This window comes from Erpetoichthys calabaricus, chromosome 17 (genome assembly GCF_900747795.2).
Source record: "Erpetoichthys calabaricus chromosome 17, fErpCal1.3, whole genome shotgun sequence".
In the NCBI taxonomy this organism is placed as follows: Eukaryota; Metazoa; Chordata; class Cladistia; order Polypteriformes; family Polypteridae; genus Erpetoichthys; species Erpetoichthys calabaricus.
In genome coordinates, this window is record NC_041410.2 from 26,183,659 (window position 1) to 26,204,228 (window position 20,570).

Here is a 20,570-nt window from a genome sequence, read left to right on the forward strand (position 1 = left end):
CTTTAGGGATCGGTTTTCAAATTGACAGTGTATACTAATCAGTGCCAAAAAGAAAAGCCAAATTAAAGTCTGGCATTGTAGACTGCCAACACTACAGATACTTTCTACCAATAAAATGATAAATACAGCATTAAAAGGAGTTTATATCCAATATCTACAATATTCCCAAAAGCTATTAAAACGCTTGGAGCATATTAGGAACAGAACGCTTTGCTTCCCTGATCTAGTTAAATAGTCCAATCAGAGGTCAAGGACTACTGCTTGAGTAGTTCTTGCCTAATAGGTCATTAAAACACCCATTTAAACTATTAAAGTACTTCCTTCTCTGCTGTTCACAATTCAGGCTAGAAGCCCCAGACTTCAGGTAACACTGACAGCTACAATTAGAGGGGACCAAAAGTTAGATTTTCCACTTTGTCAGTCCAAAAATACAGCTTTTAGAAACTTTTACAAATGGTGTTCCCATCACATTTTCAGAGTAGCATCAACCTAAAAGAAATGAACGGAGCCAGTTGTGTTAGGATCATAATGCTCATTTAAAAAAAAAAAAAAAAAAAAAAAAAAAAAAAAACTTACCAACTGGCTGGCACATCTGGACTCCATCCTGTATAAGGCATGTCTGCCCAGCAGAGCAGCTCATTGGCTCACACTTGATTCTGCCTTTGGTGAAGCATGTGCACTTCATCGAACAGTCTGCTGAAATCATCATCTCTCCCACCTGTTGTACAATTAGACAAGTGTTCCAAAAAAACAAACAATCCATTCTGAAAGTTGGTCAACTAGCCATGCAGTAGCAATGGAGAACATGCTATTTTTTAACTTGCACTGCATTTTTATCACTAATATTGTTTATCAGTATGCTGTTGCTGGAGTATGGGAGTTCCCCTTGGGGATTAATAATGTATCTTAATTTGGGAACATAGTAACAGACACCCAGGAACAGCTGCCAACTCCAATCAGACCTATACAACAAATACAAACTCAAATAGTGGTGCTATCAGCCCATTATACTGCTACATGGAGGCAGAATGATGGCAAGTTAAAGGAATACTTCAAATTGATGGCCAAGATGTGTGTTCATGGGGGAGAGACCAAATTTTGAAATATCCATGTAGAAATTTCAGGTTTTTACCACCTCACCCACTTTAGTATGTTGTGCACAAAACTAAACCAGTGTTTCCCCAAACTTGGTCCTGGTGAACCCCTATGGCTGCAGGTTTTTGTTCCAGCCAGCTTCTGTTTTTTATTGAACTCCTGGCCTAATTAAGTGAAATGATAATTTCCCAAGTTGTGTTTAGGGAATATAGAAAAGTAAAAAGTTTGCTTAAAAAAAAAAAAAAAAAAAAAAAAAAAAAATATATATATAAATGTACCAAGCAGTTTTTTTTTCTCGTTAACAGTATTTTCATCCTGATTTTCACTCCTTTGTAGGTCGTTTAATCAATTTACTAATTAGTGGGTCTGACTAAGTAGTTGCAGCCTCTGATTAGTCAGTGTTTATATCTTAATATTGACAATTTTAAAATGAGCAGATCAACGAAGGGAAAAACTGCACAGAGAAAGGGCAAAGTATAATGAAAACAAAAGCATTTAAATCTAGCAAAAGTATTTCTAAATGTCTAATGTGAAAATCATGCTGCTGTGCTTTTCTGAAGAAAAATAATTCCAGCGAATTAAAGATCAGTGCTATCAGGTGTTCAGATTATGAACCTGCAGCCACAGGTTTCACCAGGACAGAGTTTTGGAAACTAAACACAAGTGCATTGTAAATATTTCATAAGGAAAACATACCACCCACCCATTTTCAGTGACTCAAGAGTCACAAATAAAACCTAGAACTGACTAGAGCCTTTCTATATGTAGGACCATAACCAAAGACTCCACTACAATGGTAGTAAAATGCCACTATTAAAAATTGTCACTGGAGAACATGCAGGCAACTAAAGTACCAGATTATAAAACGACTCTGCTCTGAGCAATGCAAGTGTTAACATTGGAAATATATTTGTACCAAAACAGATGAACCTGGTTGATGCACAGAAATAGTATTCAAACTGCTTAGCCAATTTTCTAGACTAAAAAAAGGTCTGAACTGACGGTTAGGAATTTGGTGGCTTCTTGTGCCTCTAGTCAAGGCTCACAGGTGGCACAGTGGTAGTGTTGCTGCTTTGCAGTAAGGAGACTGGAAGACTGGGTTTGCTTCCCATGTCCTCCCTGTGTGGAGAGTGCTTGGAGTACTGAGAAAAGCACTAAAAAAAAAAAATGACTATCTCCGTTAAATTGCTTCAATAAACCCTTAACATTGAATTAAATGTCAGGACATTGAAGTCCCAACTTTCTATTCCTTAGGACAAGACTGAAACAAAACTAAGGTCTGCCAAGGATAAATCTAAGGAATGCTCACCTTCATGTACGTTCCATTGTTCATACATCCACACTTGTCCACTGTCACACACTGTCCCCCATCCAAGATGAATCCAGGGTCACATTGGCACCCATCAAAGCACATGGAGACACAATGAAGGGGAACCACTATGCTGGCACAAGAGGTGTGGCAAGTATCAACACACAGTTCATAGTGGCTATTTTGGGGGCAAAGAAGTGCTAAAAAAAAAAAAAAGCTGTGTTATTAAATTGTACATTGGATAAACTCAAAAACACATTACACTTAAGATGCGCCATTGTGTACCAACTTATAGTATTTGCTTCCTACAAGAAAAGGTTTCCAGAGATTGCATGCATAGAGCTATAATTAAATTACTGTTCAGAACCATGCAAGCCATTTTATTTACAATTTGTATAAATCACAACTCTATTGGCATGCGGTCTAAATCCAGACCTGAAAAGAGTAAAATTTATTCCTGTGCATTAGGTCATTCACTGCCTACTACTATGTAACCTGCTGTCAACTCCCACACCCCCAAATTTGTCCACAGGCTGCTGTACCTATCCCCATGGAGTTTAATGGATTCACCATCTTTGTATGCTTATCCAGACTATATACCTGGTGCCTTTTCTTAATCAAAAATGCTTTGCTGTATAGCACTGTTCCTTTATTGCTACCCCAAAACATGCGACTCCACCATACTGCAGATGGTCACTTTCCTTTTTCCTCAAACTGCCCGAACTAATTGTCTATGGGCTATTGTACCTTCTCTGCGGTGGGCTGGCGCCCTGCCTGGGGTTTGTTTCCTGCCTTGCACCCTGTGTTGGCTGGGATTGGCTCCAGCAGACCACAACCCAACCCGTGACCCTGTAGTTAGGATATAGCAGGTTGGATAATGGATGGGTTGTACCTTCTGCCATTGTAAATCTCTGGAAAGTTTGACAAGACAGTATGACAGGGAATTGGACTTGATTTTGCACACATTAACGAATGTTTAATTAAACCATAAAAAAGTTGAATGCCCATACTTTAGAGGGAACATTTTCAATGGAGGTCCACCTCCAGGGACCCCAGTACCACCTAGGAATAAAACACAGCAAGTAGATTTTACCTTTAGCCAGGGCTACTCAAATTTAAGCTTCAAGAAGGTATCATGCCTGCTCAGACAGAACTAGAAGCCTCTAGACAGTTCAACAGCAAGGCAGGAAATTTAGGAAGTCATTTTCATAAAGACTTAGGTCAGTTTACTTACGGCATAAATTGGACTTTCTCCAGGCCTTGATGGAGATACCAGCAAACTGGCAGACTGCTGCATAGGCTTCAAGATTTCTACAAAGAACATCTTGATTTCCATTAGTTGCACACATGTCAAACACACAGTTCTTGAAAAATGTGTCTGGTTGGATGGCAGAGTGGCAGGAAGCAAATGGCCCTCTGGTTGCAGCAATCAGCCCACAGCTGGTCTCCTGTGTGTAGGTTTTCTCAGTTTTTGCGTCACAATGCAGGCAGTCTTTGACACACCCGTTGCTACATTTCTCTCCCACCTGCACAATACTCCAACTGTTACCAAATACTGTAACATCAGTGGTGATACCACCTTTTCTCAGTGTATACTCATCTCCAAGATCATCATTGAAGTTGCCACAGAGACCACCAACTTTGTTTCGATAGGTACGAGGGATGAACACTTGTACAAGAAATGCTGTATCATAAAGGACTTTTAGGCCAAAGTTAGTCTGCAGAATGATGTGAGGACCTTGCTGGTTCACGAACATCCAACCGCCATTCAAGATTAGAGGCAGATTTGTAGAGATTCCGTCAAGCTTTGGTTGGAGGAAGAGAGAAAACATGGTTAAAAATGTCCAGAGACTGAACAGGAACAGCCCACTCAGCCCAGCATATTCATTCCCCACCCCTCCAGAACATTTCCAAGCATGGATTTGAAAGTCAATTACTTTCATCACCACCTTTTAATAGCTTTACAGCAGATGGTAGAGGGGGGGGGGGTCGGGAGGGAAGCCACTTGAGAATTTATTGGAGAAAACTCCACACATTTCCGTGCATCTGCTGCTTCTTTCGGCTGCTCCCGTTAGGGGTTCCCACAGCGGATCATCTTCCATATCTTTGTCCTCTGCATTTTGCTCCGTTACCACTACCCTGCAAGTCCTCACCACATCCATAAACCTTAGGCCTTCCTCTTTTCCTCTTCCCTGGCAGCTCTATCCTTAGCATCCTTCTCCCAACACAGGTATACTCTGCATCTCTTCTCTGCACATGTCCAAACCAACACAATCTTACCTCTGACTCCCAACCGTCCAACTTGAGCCGATCCTCTAATGTCCTCATTTCTAATCCTTACCATCCTCGTCACACCCAATGCAAATCTTAGCATCTTCAACTGCTACTTACAGCTCTGTCTCCTGCTTTCTGGTTAGTGCCACCGTCTCCAACCCATATAATATAGCTGGTCTCCCTACCGTTCTGTAAACCTTCTCTTTCACTCTTGCTGATATCCATCTGTCACAAATCACTCCTGACACTCTTCTCCACCCATTCCACCCCGCCTGCATGGTTTCACAATCCCTTTTACTCTGTACATCTGCTGCTGCAACCACATAATCCATTACTTCATGAAATCCACCTGTAAAAAAAAAAAAACTAAAGGCAGTTTACAATACTGGAAATGCAAACACCCACCCCACCACCACATTTACAAGATAATTAGAATTCCAAAATCTTTAAACCATTAGTTCTAATGCAAACTAAGCAACTGTGTTCCTTTCATACCCATCTAGTGACATGCTAGACATGCAGAAATGGCACTTCCCTGCACCTCAGGGCACTATTGTGTCTATTCAAACTACGTAGGTTAATTTGCAGCTTAATTAAATTAGGAGGAGTTTGCCAAATAGTTGTTGGTTCAATGTTCCATGGTATGCTCACTGCAATTTTGAATTTAAAATAATGGAGTGCATAAAATTGTATCTGTTATCACTGGATATTCTTTTAATTGGCATGTCCCAGGATTTTCTGGTGTTTTTCCAGTACCTTTCATGTGTACACTTGTACAGCCCCAAGCTTGCAGATTCACCTTGGGGCTTAGCATGAACATAAAACACACAGTATCTTAATACGGCCTTTGGTGCTTGTGGCAACGTATTGCACAGAAGCAAATTAACACAAGATCTTTCAGTCCACATAGCTTGTTTAACCAGTCTCAATCCCTCATCCAGAGGTTTATTTCTTAAAAGGTTGCCAAGGTTTGTTTAAACTACATCACCGTTTGTTCCATATTCCCAAAACAGTTTCCTGGCTTCAAACATAAATGTACTTCCCCCTTAATTTGCACAGGTGCTCATGTACATGATTCACTGTTTAGTCAAAAGAACTCTGCATGATCAGGTGTATGGCATTTACACTAGTCACAATACTCTTTCCCCCCCCCCCCCCATACTTGCAGTCCACAACATTGTGAAAGGCAGTATATTTCCTTACTTCCATCATGTGATATTTACTGGAGGCCGACACCTCCCCTGCCACCCCTTCAGTCTTAAAATGGCTCGAAAGCTTTTTGCCTTGTCTCCCGACTGCAGTCAGAACACTTTAATCCTCCCTTTCCTACCAACATCAAGCTAGGATCCTTCCAGTGTGTGTCATGTACCAAGGCCAATAGCTTTACGCAGAGGAATAGGCCTCACAAATGCTTCAGCATTTAACCATCATGCACCCACTCCACCCCTTGTGATGGCATCTCTTCTAGATTCACATTGCTCTAGCAAAATATACATGGGGAATGAGATCAGCTCTACATTAAACAAGTTACTCTAAAAAGTGTGAGTAAGCAAACTATTTTGCATTTAACATTGTATAAAGTTGCATATACGCTTCAAACCTACACCCCGAAACAAAAAAAAAAAAAAAAAAAAAAACACTGCACCAACTCACCTTTACTTTCCAGCTGACTCCTTGATCCATGGACACACTGTAACCATTTACTAGGACAGTCACTTTTTTAGTTACAGACACTTGGCTGTTTCTGTAGCTTTCATTTTCCACTTGCACTTCAAAAGGAGTTAAGTTGTCCATGGCCTTTATCACCTTCGTCAATATGTAGGTGCATGTACCCTGAAAATCATACCTTAGCCCATCAAATGTAATATAGTGAGGATCCCCCGCAGCAGTACAGGTGCCTTCACCATTTGGCCAGCAATTCTGGACACCATTGATTACTTTACATTGTTCATTAGCCCCACATGTTACTTCTTGGCACTCTATGGCTCCACCAGGGTTACAGGTACACAGCACTTGACATAAGCCATTGGTGAAGAACACCTCTCCAGATTTGTAGTAGCGACCATTATAAAAGCAGCCGCACTGGGACAGAGGAACACACTGGTCACCACTGAGGAGGAATCCTTCATTGCACTGACAGCCCTCCTGACACAGAGTAATACATATAGGGGCACTGGTAATACTGGCACAACTTGCTGGACAGCTGCTACCACAGTCCGCATAATGGCTGTTCACTGGGCATGGAGGAGCTGCAGGAATACATTAAAAAAAGTTACTGAAACTTTAAATGCAGAAAAATGTTTAAAATTTAGCTAGGACTGATAACATTTGATATTTAAGACAGTCAGCATAAGAATCTCAAGTGGGGTTTGCCCTGCTTTGTCAGGAACACTCAAATTAGAATTGTGTAAAACTGCACAACCACCATTGGAACAATGCAGTAGAATCAAAAGCTTTAAGTCTCAACATCTTGCTTCAAATTTTACAACCTTGGTACACAAGTAAACAAGTCAAAAAAAGAATTCATGGTGTAACATTAGGGTCTGCTCGGGGAGTTGGTAAATTTGAAATTAGCAGTGTTAGTTCATTATAAGCATTAATGAGAATGTGATGCATCTTTGAAGCAAGTAACACCGAAAAAGGAATTTGTTTATATAAAGCCAACTCAAATGGACAAAATTGGACCAATTGATGCACGGTTGATGGTTATGGAGTGACTAGGACCCACAAAAGGTAAACATGGACTATTTCAAGTTGCATAAAATGTATATAAAAAAACCCACAAAAAAAAAAAAACACACGCAAGTCAGATTCTCAAACAGCATAAATTAAACTACAACTGGGTGGACTAGATTTAGATCAGAGTAGAAGCAGAAAATGTCCAAGAACTCACACAGTTGAAGTGTAGCGAGTTAATACCGGAGACACTGACGAAGACATTGAAGGTCAGTAGGGAAAGCCACAGCAGGCCTACACAAGGTTAACATCACTTTGGATTCTTAGTGCTTGCTCTGGGAGTGTCGTTTGAGTTTCAACTCCATTCTGAAACTGGCACTTCATGAATCAGACACATTAACTATGTCCATATAAACTTCACAAGCGTTACGCAATGTTCTGTGAAACATCTTGGGACCAATATGACCACATGCAAATCAGCAATACCACCCTGTGACAATGGACCAAAAAAAAAAGCCCAGATCCTCTACTTTAGAAAAAATAGGCTACACATGGAGGAAACTGAACAGTAACATTTCAAACCAAGTATTGGAGTGGAACTCAAGGAAAAAGACCAAAAAGCACCTGGAGCATGGGATTAACAAAATTGACCTGCTTCATCCAAAGAAAGCACACTCACCAAGAAGGTGGAAGGCTCCAGTGGGTAGCCCATGTCCACCATTGGATGAAGCCAGCTACACTACAGTATCAGATAAAGAAAATTTTTTGAAATTTTGGTAAACTAAGGAACACTAGATGCCAGGTTTTATGTGGCTAGACAAATGCAACAAAGGTTTTTATATCGTGGACTCTTAGACAGACCTCAGTATGTGCGTCTTGGGAACTGCAGGTCTGACATTGTGGTCAGCAACACAGGAGCACTGCAGGGGACTGTACTTTCTCCAGTCCTGTTCAGCCTATATACATTGGACTTCCAATACAACCGAGTCCTGCCACGTGCAAAAGTTCGCTGATGACACTGCTATCGTGGGCTGCATCAGGAATGGGCTGGGAGTGCAGCTGGATATATTGGACTGGACTGCCAATACTGATGCTCTGCAAGAAAGGACCGAGCCGACTACTTCCTTAAAAGGCTGGCGTCCATCTGCAATAAAATGCTGCAGATGTTCTATCAGATATGGCAAGCCAAATTAACATTTAGAGATCTCAAAATGAATTTTGGATATCTTAAAATGTAATTTACTTTAAGATATCTGAAACTCGCTTTGAGATATCTTAATACTTTACATTTTAAGATATCCCGAAATGTATTGCAGATCTCAAATGAATTTTCAGATCTTAAATTGACCTTTCATGCATTTTAAGATATCTCAAAATCATTTCCTGTAAAACTGCCCATTATTTCAATGGGACTTCTTGTTTATTATACGATATCTTAAAATGTATTTGAGATCTGAAAATGGACAGGAAGCGGTTTTGAGATATCTTAAATTGTATTGTAGATATCTGAAAGTGCTATTGAGATATCTTGAAATTGTGTCCTTTTAAAGATATCTTAAAATGCATTTTAGATATCTTGAAATACATGGTTAGATATCTGAAAGAGCAGAGACCCATTTTAAGATATGAAATTTTAGATATCTAAAAATGTATTTCAGATATCTGAAAACAATGAATTTCAAGATATCTTAAATGCTTAAGATATCTAAATTATATTTTGAGATATCTTAAAATAACTTCCTTCTCATTTTAAAGATATCCCAAATTTGGAGATCTCAAATGCATTTCCAGATATCATAAAATTCATTTTGGCTTGCCATAATCAGACGGTTGCGGCGAGCGCCCTCTTCTACGCAGTGGTGTGCTGGGGAAGCAGCATGAAGAGGGACGCCTCACGCCTAGACAAACTGGTGAGGAAGGCAGGCTCTATTGTTGGCATGGAGCTGGACAGTTTGACATCTGCGGCAGAGCGACGGGCGCTGAGCAGGCTCCTGTCAATCATGGAGAATCCACTGCATCCACTAAACACTATCTCCAGACAGAGGAGCAGCTTCAGCGACAGACTGCTGTCAAAGTCCTGCCCCACTGAGACTGGAGATCATTCCTCCCCCACACCATGCAACTCTTCAGTTCCACCGAGGGGGTAAATGTTAAAATTATACAAAGTTATTGTCTGTATACCTGCATTGTTATCACTCTAATTTATTATTCTTTCAGTATGCAGCTGCTGGAGTATGTGAATTTCCCCTTGGGATTAAAGTATCTATTTCATATAAAAAGAAAGCACTGTTGAGGTTTAAATCAAGGTCTTATTGGTTTTAGAACTATTGACCATTTAAAAGCAGTTGCTTGACATCAAGTCGCTTAGACAGTCACTAGGAGTCCACGGCTTTTGTTTTTAATGTTTCTGGCTTGCTTTTCACTTGCCTCATTTTCTAGGAGCCAAGGACACTTTAGGGAACCAAGTAAAATTTTTGGACATGGCGGCTCTGCTGGGACTTCTGGCTGACTAAAGACCAAACAAGTTTCTGCAAACCTTCAAGGGCCTTAAAGAAAACTATGCACTAGCATGCACGTTTACGTAAACACTTTAAAACAAGCATTTTAAATTGTATATTTTAAGGCTTATAAATATTCTAGATCAAATTGTAAGATGCATTGAATTAGTTAAGACTGAGCTATAGAGGAGTTTAAGAGTTGATCTTAATAGTTGGCTTGCATTCAGCTCCAGCGCTTAGTCATTATCAGTGAAGCTGTGTGCTGCGCTTACCTGCACATCTGCCTATGGTTTAAGTCTTGCAGGATGCTGGTGCAACAAGCAATTACTTGAGCAGTTCAGTTTCTCATGTGGGTCACCCTGGTTCTAAGTTAATGATGAGGACTGATCAATTAAATGGCCTCCAATTATTTTTATTAGCTAACAGACTGTGCTCTGCAATGATTTCCTATGCAATAAAGTCTAAATTGAATGCCTTTCTGAAGGCTCTGCTCATTTTCTGAATATTTCTCCATAACAGTACAAACAGTATTAAAACTAATTCAGACATAACACATGGTGCTCAGACAACAGGAGGGTGCATGAATGGAAAAGGATTAATGTCATTATGCTTATGTATTGGACTTGGGAGAATGCAGAAATACATTACCCCATTCCTCAAATCACAGGTCATTTTTGGGTATCTAATAAATAAACTTACGGCAAAATGTTTCTGTCCTCCATAGATACACTGGGGCCCCACTCTGCTGGCAGACTGACGCATAGGCACTGAAGATCTTACACAGTACATCCTGCAGGCCACTGTAGTGGCAGGCATCAAAGACACAGTTCTTAAAGAAATTTGCTGGGTCCACAGACTTGTGACAGTCTCTGAAGGGGCCTGCTGGATCTATAATTGGACCACAGTAGCTTGTGCTTTCATACTCTCTTTTCTGGGCCTCATTACAAACAAGACAATTTCCAGTACACACATGCACACATCCTGGAATAACTGCAGTCTTCCAGCTTTCTCCAAATTGTGCAGGTGTCGAAGCAGGGTTCCCACCCTTCATTTTTAAGTCATCACTGGTCTGGAGATTGTAGTTGCCACACAGACCACAGAGTGCTCCTTGATAAGTGTTTGGTACAGTCACCACCACCCAGTGTGACCAGTCAAAAGTGACCTTCAAACCAAAACTTGTTTGGACAATTCCATTGAAGCCTATCTTTAAGACCAAGAGCTGGTTACCGTCAAGAGTTAGAGGGGGGTTGACCCACAAACCATCCACCTAAAGGGGAGGGAGAAAAAGGTAAGGCACTACTCAAAAACAGCACTCCAGCTATATTAAAGGAAATAGATTCCATTTGGAAACAAAACTTAGCCTTGTTTCTTTAGCAAGTTTGGATTTAAGGGGGACCCAAATGTAACCCAAGCAGCCTTGACTCCTTTGACTTGGCCCCTACTTAATTTTCAATGTTCACTGCAGGTCAAGCTCATACTCAACTGTAGGACTTTAAGCGCCATACCATAAGGAATGGTTAATTAAAATGGAAAATTTAAACTCTGAACAAATGTTTAGTACTGGTATTAAAACATCTCAAATTATATCCCACATTGTAGTTGATAATGAAATTTGGTGAGGGGGCAACAAACCTTGGGCTACCTAAAACAGAACAGTTTTCTTAATTGGCATGTGCAAAGTGTGGACTGTGTCCCTAAAACTTGGCCTACTTTGCATGCCTTTGTACTACGTGCTGCCAAGTGTACCACTGCTTATTTCAGGACTTATGCTATAATATAAACAGTGTCAATGTAAGTTTCTATTTGTGGACTTCCATTTTGTAAACATCACTTCTGTCAATTTGCACTTTGGAAAAGGCTGCTCTAGGGGTTTCAAGGTAAGGTCCTGGTTTGCCAATTATGGCACAGTAAAGTAGCAACAGGTTGTACTTTGTCAGATAAGCAAGGAAAGTTGTTTCCAGCATATACATGCATTGATAAGGCAATAATGGTGACTGGCACCAAGGGGACACTTGCATACAAATTTCCACTTAGCAACTATACGCCAGAGTGGCATTTCTAAGTAAATTTCTCCCCAAATTAAAAAGTTCTATGCATTCGCTTACCATGATCTTGCCAGGGTTGTCCCGGCTCATCACAATGACATGATTGTACACAGTGACCTGTACCAGCCAAGGGTAGGCCAGCACAATGCTGCCTCGATGCTCATTCTGTAGTTCAACTTGGAATGGCTCCATTCCTTTCTCCTGCTCACACAGCCCAGCCAGCAGATACATACATGTTCCATGGAAGTCAAACTTGAAACCATCAAAAGACATATAGTGGGAGCCCCCAGCACGAATGCAGGAAGCCTCACTTTTTGGCCAACAACCTCTTACACCATTGAGCACCTGGCAAGCTTCAGTAGGCTTGCATGGTGTATCACGACATGTGACTAAACCAGTTACAGGGTCACAAATGCAGGACTTCTGACACTTGTCGTCAACCCACAGCTTCAGTCCTGGTGGGTAAAAGAGACCCTTGTACATGCACCCACAGCCCTTGGTTGGCACACAGCCTTGAGCTCCAAGAACAAAGCCTTCATTACACTGGCAAGACTCTATGCAGGGACGTTTGCATTTTTCTCCAGCTTGGGGGTTTGAGCAGGTAGCTGGACAGGCACTACCACAGGATTCATAGTGACTGTTGGGTGGACAGAATCGAGCTGCAAATTGAGAACATGGTGTTTCAGTTACAGTAACTAGTCCAGTTAAGGGTAGATCAAAAAAAATTTATAGTAAAACAAGCCAACAGATACTCACGACAGCGCGATTGTTCTCTCCAGCTGTAGACATGAGCCCCTGCTGCCTGACATTCATCTGCATAAGTTTTCAAGGCCTGGCAAAGTAAAGACTGCAGACCTCCATTTAGACACACATCATAGATGCAGCCATCCACAAATGCTTTAGGATTGACGACAACATGGCATTCTCTGAAAGGACCATCCTTTTTGACCAACAGCCCACAATAACTATCACCATTGTACTTGGCAACAGACCCCTCATCACAGCTCTTGCATTTTCCGTTGCAGTCATGCCAGCATTTGGAGTCTCCATCAGGTACCATCCAACTCCTTCCAAAGGACACCACATCACTGGCCAGAGTCCCATCCGTCATCTGCAGATCGTCATTCTGGTCACCGTTGTCATTTCCACACAATCCACAAAGCTGACCCATGAAGGTACTGGGAACAGACATGAGGAGCAGCTGATTCCAGTCAAAAGTCACCTGAAGGCCAAAGTCTGTCTCTAGAACACCATAGTCTCCACTCGGGTAAATGTTTACTCTCCCATTTTCCAGCATTACAGGTAGAAAATAAATGTTTTGGTTGATCTGGAAAAATGAAAGCATTACATAAGCAATCATTTCACAGCTCATATTTGAGCCATTTAAAAAAGCTACAAGACTTGTACATGCAAGACTCCTAGATATAGAATAGTAACACCTTACCGTTACTCTGCCATTTTCACCTCTGGATACCACTATGCTGTAGCCATAAACCACAATTTTAATCATTTTTAAGAAGGACACTCCAAGGTTGCCACGATTTTCATTCTTGGCCTCCACGTTAAAGGAGAGTTTATCAGAGGTCCCTATGCAGGTCTTGGCAATGGTGTAAGTGCAGGTTCCCTGGAAGTCAAAATGACTTCCGTCGAAAGAGATATAGTGTGGATCTCCCCAAACAAGACACACTGCTCTGGGCAAGGGGACGCACGTGGCTTGGCCATTAATTAGACGACAGATCATTCCAATACGGCACATCATTCTGCAAGCAGTTAAACCTGTGGACAGGAATTAGTCAGATCCAAATCAGACATATGAATGGTTTATCTTAAGACATTCTAAACCAGTTTCTACACATGACATTTGCTTCATTACCCACCGCTTTCCCTTTACGGATTTTCAAAAGTAGTCTGCCTCAAACACAGCGTCTACCCACTGGTAGAACTCTGAACCCTACAGAAATGTTGGCCTGCTTTAACCAGCTGGTGTTATGGAGCAGACTGCTGCATTTAACATTGGCAAGATACTTGCGTGAATATGTAACCCAATATAAATACCAATGCCACTGAAGTCATAACAAGCAAGCACAAGTCTGGTTATTTTGTGTCCACCAGCATTTTACCATTTTTACCTTTATAAACTTGACAATAGCAGCATTTAAAAACCCTGCAAAAGTATTCGATAAAAGTACATACAGAAAAAAAATTGAAGATCCCTTGTAAATCTAGATTTCATGAAAATTAACATTTCTTAAAGTGGTAGCCAAAAAAAAAAAAATCTCCCACATAAATCTTACTCAACTCTTACTCTAACAAAAGTGGATCATGGATTCCCCCACCAAGTAGATTGGAGTGAACAGAATAAAGCAGACTGTACTCCACAAAGAACTCAAATTCTGTACACGTGTAGACACTTACCACTGTTGTCTATCTTTGACGTTTGATTGGTGAAACTGCCTTGGTCTGTATATATATATAAAAAAAAAAAAAAAAAAGTTTGGACATCTTAGTCACACTGTTTCTGTATAGACAGCACAAAATGTCACACCAATGCTTCAAAATATTTAAGCCTTGCTAAATTAGCAATACCATAATGCAGATGATGATCTCTGCTCTTGCACCGCATTTTGACTACTTAACCTGTAAATGGTACAATTTTCATAACCTGTAGCAAGTTGAAAATTAAGGGGCATTCTGCTCACAACCCTTTTTACATTCACACGTACACTACACCATAGTTCAAGTTGTCACTAAAATTCAGAGGATCATGAAAACTTTCCTCAAACAGTTTTAATATCATAAAAAGTTAAAGTACAGCACAAGATTGATGGATATGCCAAACAAATGCTCCCATATTTAATGTTCAAAAGGACATGCCAAGAGCATTCGAGTCCGTCCATCCGATTGCTGCTGTTGATGTCCTTATGCCACATACAGCTTACTGACTGAAAGTGGCTTTAGTCCCAACTGCCATCTATCCGATCTCAACACCTTTATAGCAACTGCCAGAAGAGGTACATCTGAAGGCTTCCCTGCACAACCCTCTACTAGCATAGCTTCCTTCCATGGCCTGAAAACCAAAGGACACTCCTACACTGAGCCCTGCTGCCCCCCAAATGTCATTTCCTCTGACCACCTAGAATGGACAGTGAAAAAATGCCAAAGTATTACTGGATTTCTGTTCAATTTTGTAATTGGTACATGATGCTGGATGATCAACGCTGATCATTGATTTCTGTATTTTCTTTTAAATCAGTCAAAGTTTATGAAAACTTGAAAAGCTATTCAGTCAGAGGCTCCTCAAGGTTTGTTTGGTGTACAGTGTAAATAGCACTGGAGACCAGTGACCAGAGAACAACTGTACAGGTTTTCAAATATGCCGATCAGATGAGAAAATTCATTTAAATCAAGTGGACTGTCTAGGAAGTGTAATAACACTCTTGCTATGAACATCAACCACCAATGAAATACTTGACTAAAAGACAGAAAAATTTGCATGTTCACCCATTATTGTAACAGGAAAGAGAGAAAGTAGTAACTGAATAAAAATAGTAACTACCCTAGATTATAGACTGGCAGACCACAGAGGCCCTTGCCTAGCCAGGAGGCCAAAGTATTGGAAGAACTGGGGGAGTGGATGTGCACAAGTCATGGTCTCCCTAAGAGTGCTAGATGGCAACCCCCTGGGTTGCAGCAGCACCTCACATTCCCACAGGGCTTCATGGGAGTTTGCAGCAGCACTGTTGGGTTCTGTGGAAGCCACCAGGTGGAGTTGGAGGTTGCAGAGCCCTGCTACATTGGGCTTTCACCAAATCCGGCAAATAAGCCACCTGGAGTGCTCCCAGAAGCAGCATAAAAACAGCTTCCTCAATTCACTTGGAGAGCCATAGTTGGGAGGAATAGGACAAAGCTTGCCACAGGAGGAGAGAGAAGGCAGAGAAAGCACACCAAGGGAGAGTAGAAAAGTCCTATGTCTATATTATACTGTGCTGCTTGTGGCAATGGTATGGGCAAGCACTCCCATTGTGAATAAATCATGTGCTGGAGCACCCTAGTGGCCTCAAATCTTAATTGGAATATTAACCACAAACTGCTTTCATAGTATGTTGTATTATTTCTCCTCTGTAAACTGCCATTAATTTCAGCTTCATTGCTTGGTTTAATAGTCTCCCAAACAAATTTAAAAAGGTCCAGAAGATTACCAAACAGTTGAAGCTACTGGGCCAGACAGATGATTCAGCAAGTGTGTGTCAGGGGACAACATTAAAAACTGATGAGACTCCCATTACACAGAATTAAAACTTCAGTAAAATCAGGGAAGACTAAGTGCCAATTTCTCTAGAAATTCCTCTCCTCCCTGTGCCATATTACTTTTAAATAAATACATAGATAAGATCCAAGAGGTGTACAAGTTTTCATATGCATCATGTAACCATTTTAGGTTAAAGTGCACCATCACACTGCCACTCTAGACAAAAAAAAGCACTAGAAATGTAGGCCATTTTGGCCTAAAGACTGTGTGGGAAATTGCACCCTTGACAGTGTTAACCCAAAAGGTGTCTGAAGCAAAAATGAATCAGGACCTTGAAGTTATGCATGCCACATCAATGAACCCCAGGGGTCTCCCCCTAATGAGATTCAAGAGGTCAAAGTTTCTCCTTTTTAAACACTATTCTGATATTGTTGATCAAGAATGAGTTGATTTGTTACCAGTGGTCCTAGCCATCCAAAATCCACTCCCAGAAAGTAAGATGGTCTGAAAAATGTCCCTCGTGGTTTTTTTTTTTTTTTTTTTTTTTTTTTTAAAAAAACAAAGGGATTAGGACTAGAATTTTTAAAAATTTATCCTTTACTGGAATTCTAGTTCTTGATCTCCATCAGCAAGTGAACTACAAATTGTATTTTGAACATTTCATGCTCGTTTATAATGAACTTTGACCTCGAAGTAAATAATTTCTTATGAACACCTCACATTTTGGCATCTTACACCAATTTAGAGATTAACATTCAATTGTTGCTATACAAAAAAAAAATAAATAAATAAATAAAACATCCGCTTAAGAAATAAACTTTTGAGTAGTCCATGACAGAAGACAAAACAGGGAGGAAGACAAAGGTTTGATTGATTTTTCAAAAATGTCACCAAATTAATCCATTTGAGGAATCCTAGGAGTAGAATTAGAGTGTAAGGGATAACCACCTGAACCATGGAGCTCAGACAGTAATCTAATCATTACATGTGTAGACACTTACCACTTTTATTTACAGAGTCATTTTCTCCAAATGAGCCTGGGGAATTAAAAAAAAAAAAAAAAAAAAGTTACATTAACACACACAGTGGCTAAAATGTCCTGACATATGCAATTGTCACAGCTTTGCCCCACAAAACATTTAAGTAAAGCAGATATATTTGATAAGCAGCTATATTTGGATGCCAATTTGACTCAAATTATCTATAAAGGGCTAATTTTCATGCCTATTAGTTGGACTACTTCAGTTCTCTTCTAGTTTGTTGAAAGAGGAGAATTGGTCCCCCTTTAATTCATATACATTGCCAAAAAAGTAAATAAATCTACTCCATACAAAGAATCAAAGGATTACAAGTATAAAAGCAACGTTTCTCAAGCAGACGTTCAATGGTATTGACCATACAATGTCAGAGTACAGCAAATAAGATCAAGGACATACCAAGCGTATTCTGCACCCCTTCCACGTTTTCCCTTGCAGGCGTCCCTAAATTTAATCTAATCCGTGTAAAGGATGATCTAGTTTACTTAATGCAGGATACAGAACAGGACATCGATTTGACAGGTGTCTAGAAGCGACTGTGGGTGTCTGCCCCACAAGTCAACAAACTGGCCTGATCGAATTGCTGGACTGGGATTCACTTATCGCCTGCATGTGGCCCCATAAACTACATGCAAGTGCATTCCGTGGGGTTACTTTTAACAGCTCAGCGTAAGGTGCCTGGTATTATCAATTTAACATGTCCTGTAGGCAGGGCCGGATTTATATGAAAAGAGGCCCTAGGCTATTCCACTTATGAGGCCTTCCATTTTTAAGTTTGTAAATTACATGAGAGATAATAAAATTTTGCTAACAATTTGAATGTAGGCCCCTCTTGATCTTGAGGCTCTAGGCTGAAGCCTAGTTAGCCTATAGGAAAATCCGGCCGTGCCTGTAGGTCAGCCAGTACTGGAATATCGGGCTCGCAATATTGAGAGAAGGGGCTAAAGAAATGGATACATGAATATTGTGAATGCGGCAGGCTCACTTAAACATTTCCAGTAGCTGCAGAAGTAATCACCCTTCATACAATTGGGTTAACGATACTGTGGCCCCCACAACATCCTCGTTTTGTTTAACGAAATTTAGACAAGAACGTAGTCTGCCCAATAGGGTCCGTGCACTGAGACGCACTGAAAGCTTTAAATTTGAACCGGATGTTCTAACATTGTATCCTTAAATAGTTCATTTTACCGTTATGCTTTTAGATTTACACCAACAAGAGGTTTCTGGTTAAAGGAACTGTTACATTTAATAACGATATTTTAAAACCGTATAAACAAGTCTAGGAGGTTTGTTTTTTTCGGGGGAGTGAGTGAAGCAGTCATCAGGTTCACTGACATTGCGCGCACAAACAGAACGGCAGAATGCAGAATTTGAATGCATGTTTCGCAAGCTCCGAAGTTTTGGAAAGTTCATTTTCACCTTACCCCGCAAACAAAGACCTTGTCGAGACACTTTCCTGCGATATATAGAGAAGAACCAGTAAAAGCAATTCAAATGATTGAATACTCACCACAAAACCACGTGTTTAAAACAAGTAGCGCTAAAGCTGCCTGGAGCACCATTTCTGAGAAGAAGAAAAAAAAAAAAAAATGAAAACGAATCACTTTACATTGAATTGTGACGTAATACAAAACGGTCCAATTTTAGAACACTGTCACGCTTTAAAGTGCTCAGCTTTCATTCACAGACTTCGTACTTCTAGAAGGATGCTTAGCGCAATTTAACGGCGGTCCTGGTGCCCCCCACCAGATTTGGCGCAAATGTTTGTTCTTTTCCCGTTCAAGTTCTTGAGCATATCCTCAACTCTCCAAATTTCTATCATGCCATCGTCAGATAACTCCCTCATTTTTGCCTACTCTTCTTTTCCTTTCCCTGCCCCTCTCCACGGAAATGAACTCTTAATTTTCTAACCCTGATCAAATTTGAGCTCTATAAAAGTCTGCGAGTTATTTGCAGCTCGTTTTGTAGAAACGCCGTATAGTTCAAATACAATACAATTTATTTTTGTATTACCCAAAAATCACACAAGTGCCGCAATGGGCTTTAACAGGCCCGGCCTCTTGACAGCCCCCAGCCTCGACTCTCTAAGACGACACCCCCCCCCCCCCCCCTAAAAAAAAAAAAAACCTTGTAGGGAAAAATGGAAGAAACTCGGGAAAGGCAGTTCAAAGAGAGACTCCTCTTCAGATATGCTGGCCGTGCAGTGGGTGTCAAAAAGAAGGTGGTCAATACAATACACAGAACAAATCCTCAATACAGTATAAAAAATAAACATTTTAGAAGTACGTAGCAGAATTCAACAGTAGATGATATCACATAGTATGATTTGGATGAATTACCAAGCACTCATTAACGATACTTTTTAGGTTAACCATGCATTAGATCTTGGTAGCAAAATACTGTCAAAAGCGAGTAAACATGAGTGAGAACCCGTACCGAAATGAGCAAGACAACGAAATATTAACCGGAAGAAAAAGTTTACGCCGCCGAGTAGGCAGCAATCAAAACACGTAAGCCCGTTAATGGGAGCTTTTAAAACGACAGACAGTTTACAGTTAATTAGCACCTGAGCTCCTGTCTGGCGGATGTAACGGAGGACTCCGCAGTGTCAAATTAACACATCGACTCCCGAGTCGCTACATAATCAGGCAATCTAATTACGTTCATGCAACGGTTAAATCAGTTCGTTAAATAAATAAAACTGTTGTACCTTAAAACTTTACGAGTAACACTAAAATACCAATTTATGCTGATGAAACGGAAAGAAGAGAACACTAAAGAGAGAGGAGGTATGAGGATTTGGTATTTAATCTGATTTTACTACCTTTATTTGTAAATTGTATTAGAATGTGCTGTTACATAGTATCACTGTTCGATTTGCTGATTTGCAATGTGCTTAATGAAATTTTTAAAGTAATTAAAGATAAAATCAAAGGGGGGGGGGGACTTCAAGTACTGTGGCTTCCAGTGGAGGTGTTGCCCTTTCCGATTTCACCACAGTGGTTTTACAAATAGCTGCCGTTCTAAAACCCACTTAACCCTGCCATACACTCTTCAAAATACAGGTTCTTTAATGGCCCTTTATGGTTCTTTACTGAGTTGTGTAGTCCTTCCTAGAACCCTTTCATTTTAGGAAGAGGTCTTTGCATATGAAGTTAGCTCTTTGTGCTTTGAAAACTTCTAATTGGCAGAAAAAAAGGATATTTTTATGTCTTGTATGCTCTCTGGCAGGATACTAACAGATTAAAGCAACTCTGACTTATCCTGTGTTATTGTTTATAGCAAGAGTCCCTTTGAAAATCATGAGCCACAGGTATTTCACAAATCTTTTATCCTCTATTCATGATTTATGAAGCCTGCCACAAGTCATTAGAAATGATCTTT

General features: G+C 40.4%; 1 protein-coding gene across 1 annotated transcript in view; it reads right to left on the bottom strand.

Annotated features, from left to right (window-relative positions):
• Window positions 1-19,685, bottom strand: part of LOC114667236 (IgGFc-binding protein-like) — a 37,224-nt gene extending 17,539 nt beyond the window's left edge. The window contains exons 1-12 of the mRNA XM_028822456.2: window positions 19,623-19,685; window positions 18,697-18,750; window positions 17,148-17,183; window positions 14,313-14,357; window positions 13,342-13,673; window positions 12,654-13,224; window positions 11,958-12,556; window positions 10,552-11,119; window positions 6,332-6,927; window positions 3,639-4,209; window positions 2,405-2,604; window positions 577-718 (exon numbers count right to left, since the gene is read on the bottom strand). Of these exons, the coding sequence (XP_028678289.1) occupies window positions 577-718; window positions 2,405-2,604; window positions 3,639-4,209; window positions 6,332-6,927; window positions 10,552-11,119; window positions 11,958-12,556; window positions 12,654-13,224; window positions 13,342-13,673; window positions 14,313-14,357; window positions 17,148-17,183; window positions 18,697-18,748 (3,712 nt within the window). The 5' untranslated portion in view covers window positions 18,749-18,750; window positions 19,623-19,685. The remainder of the gene's footprint in view (window positions 1-576; window positions 719-2,404; window positions 2,605-3,638; window positions 4,210-6,331; window positions 6,928-10,551; window positions 11,120-11,957; window positions 12,557-12,653; window positions 13,225-13,341; window positions 13,674-14,312; window positions 14,358-17,147; window positions 17,184-18,696; window positions 18,751-19,622) is intronic.
• Window positions 19,686-20,570: the final 885 nt, after the last annotated feature.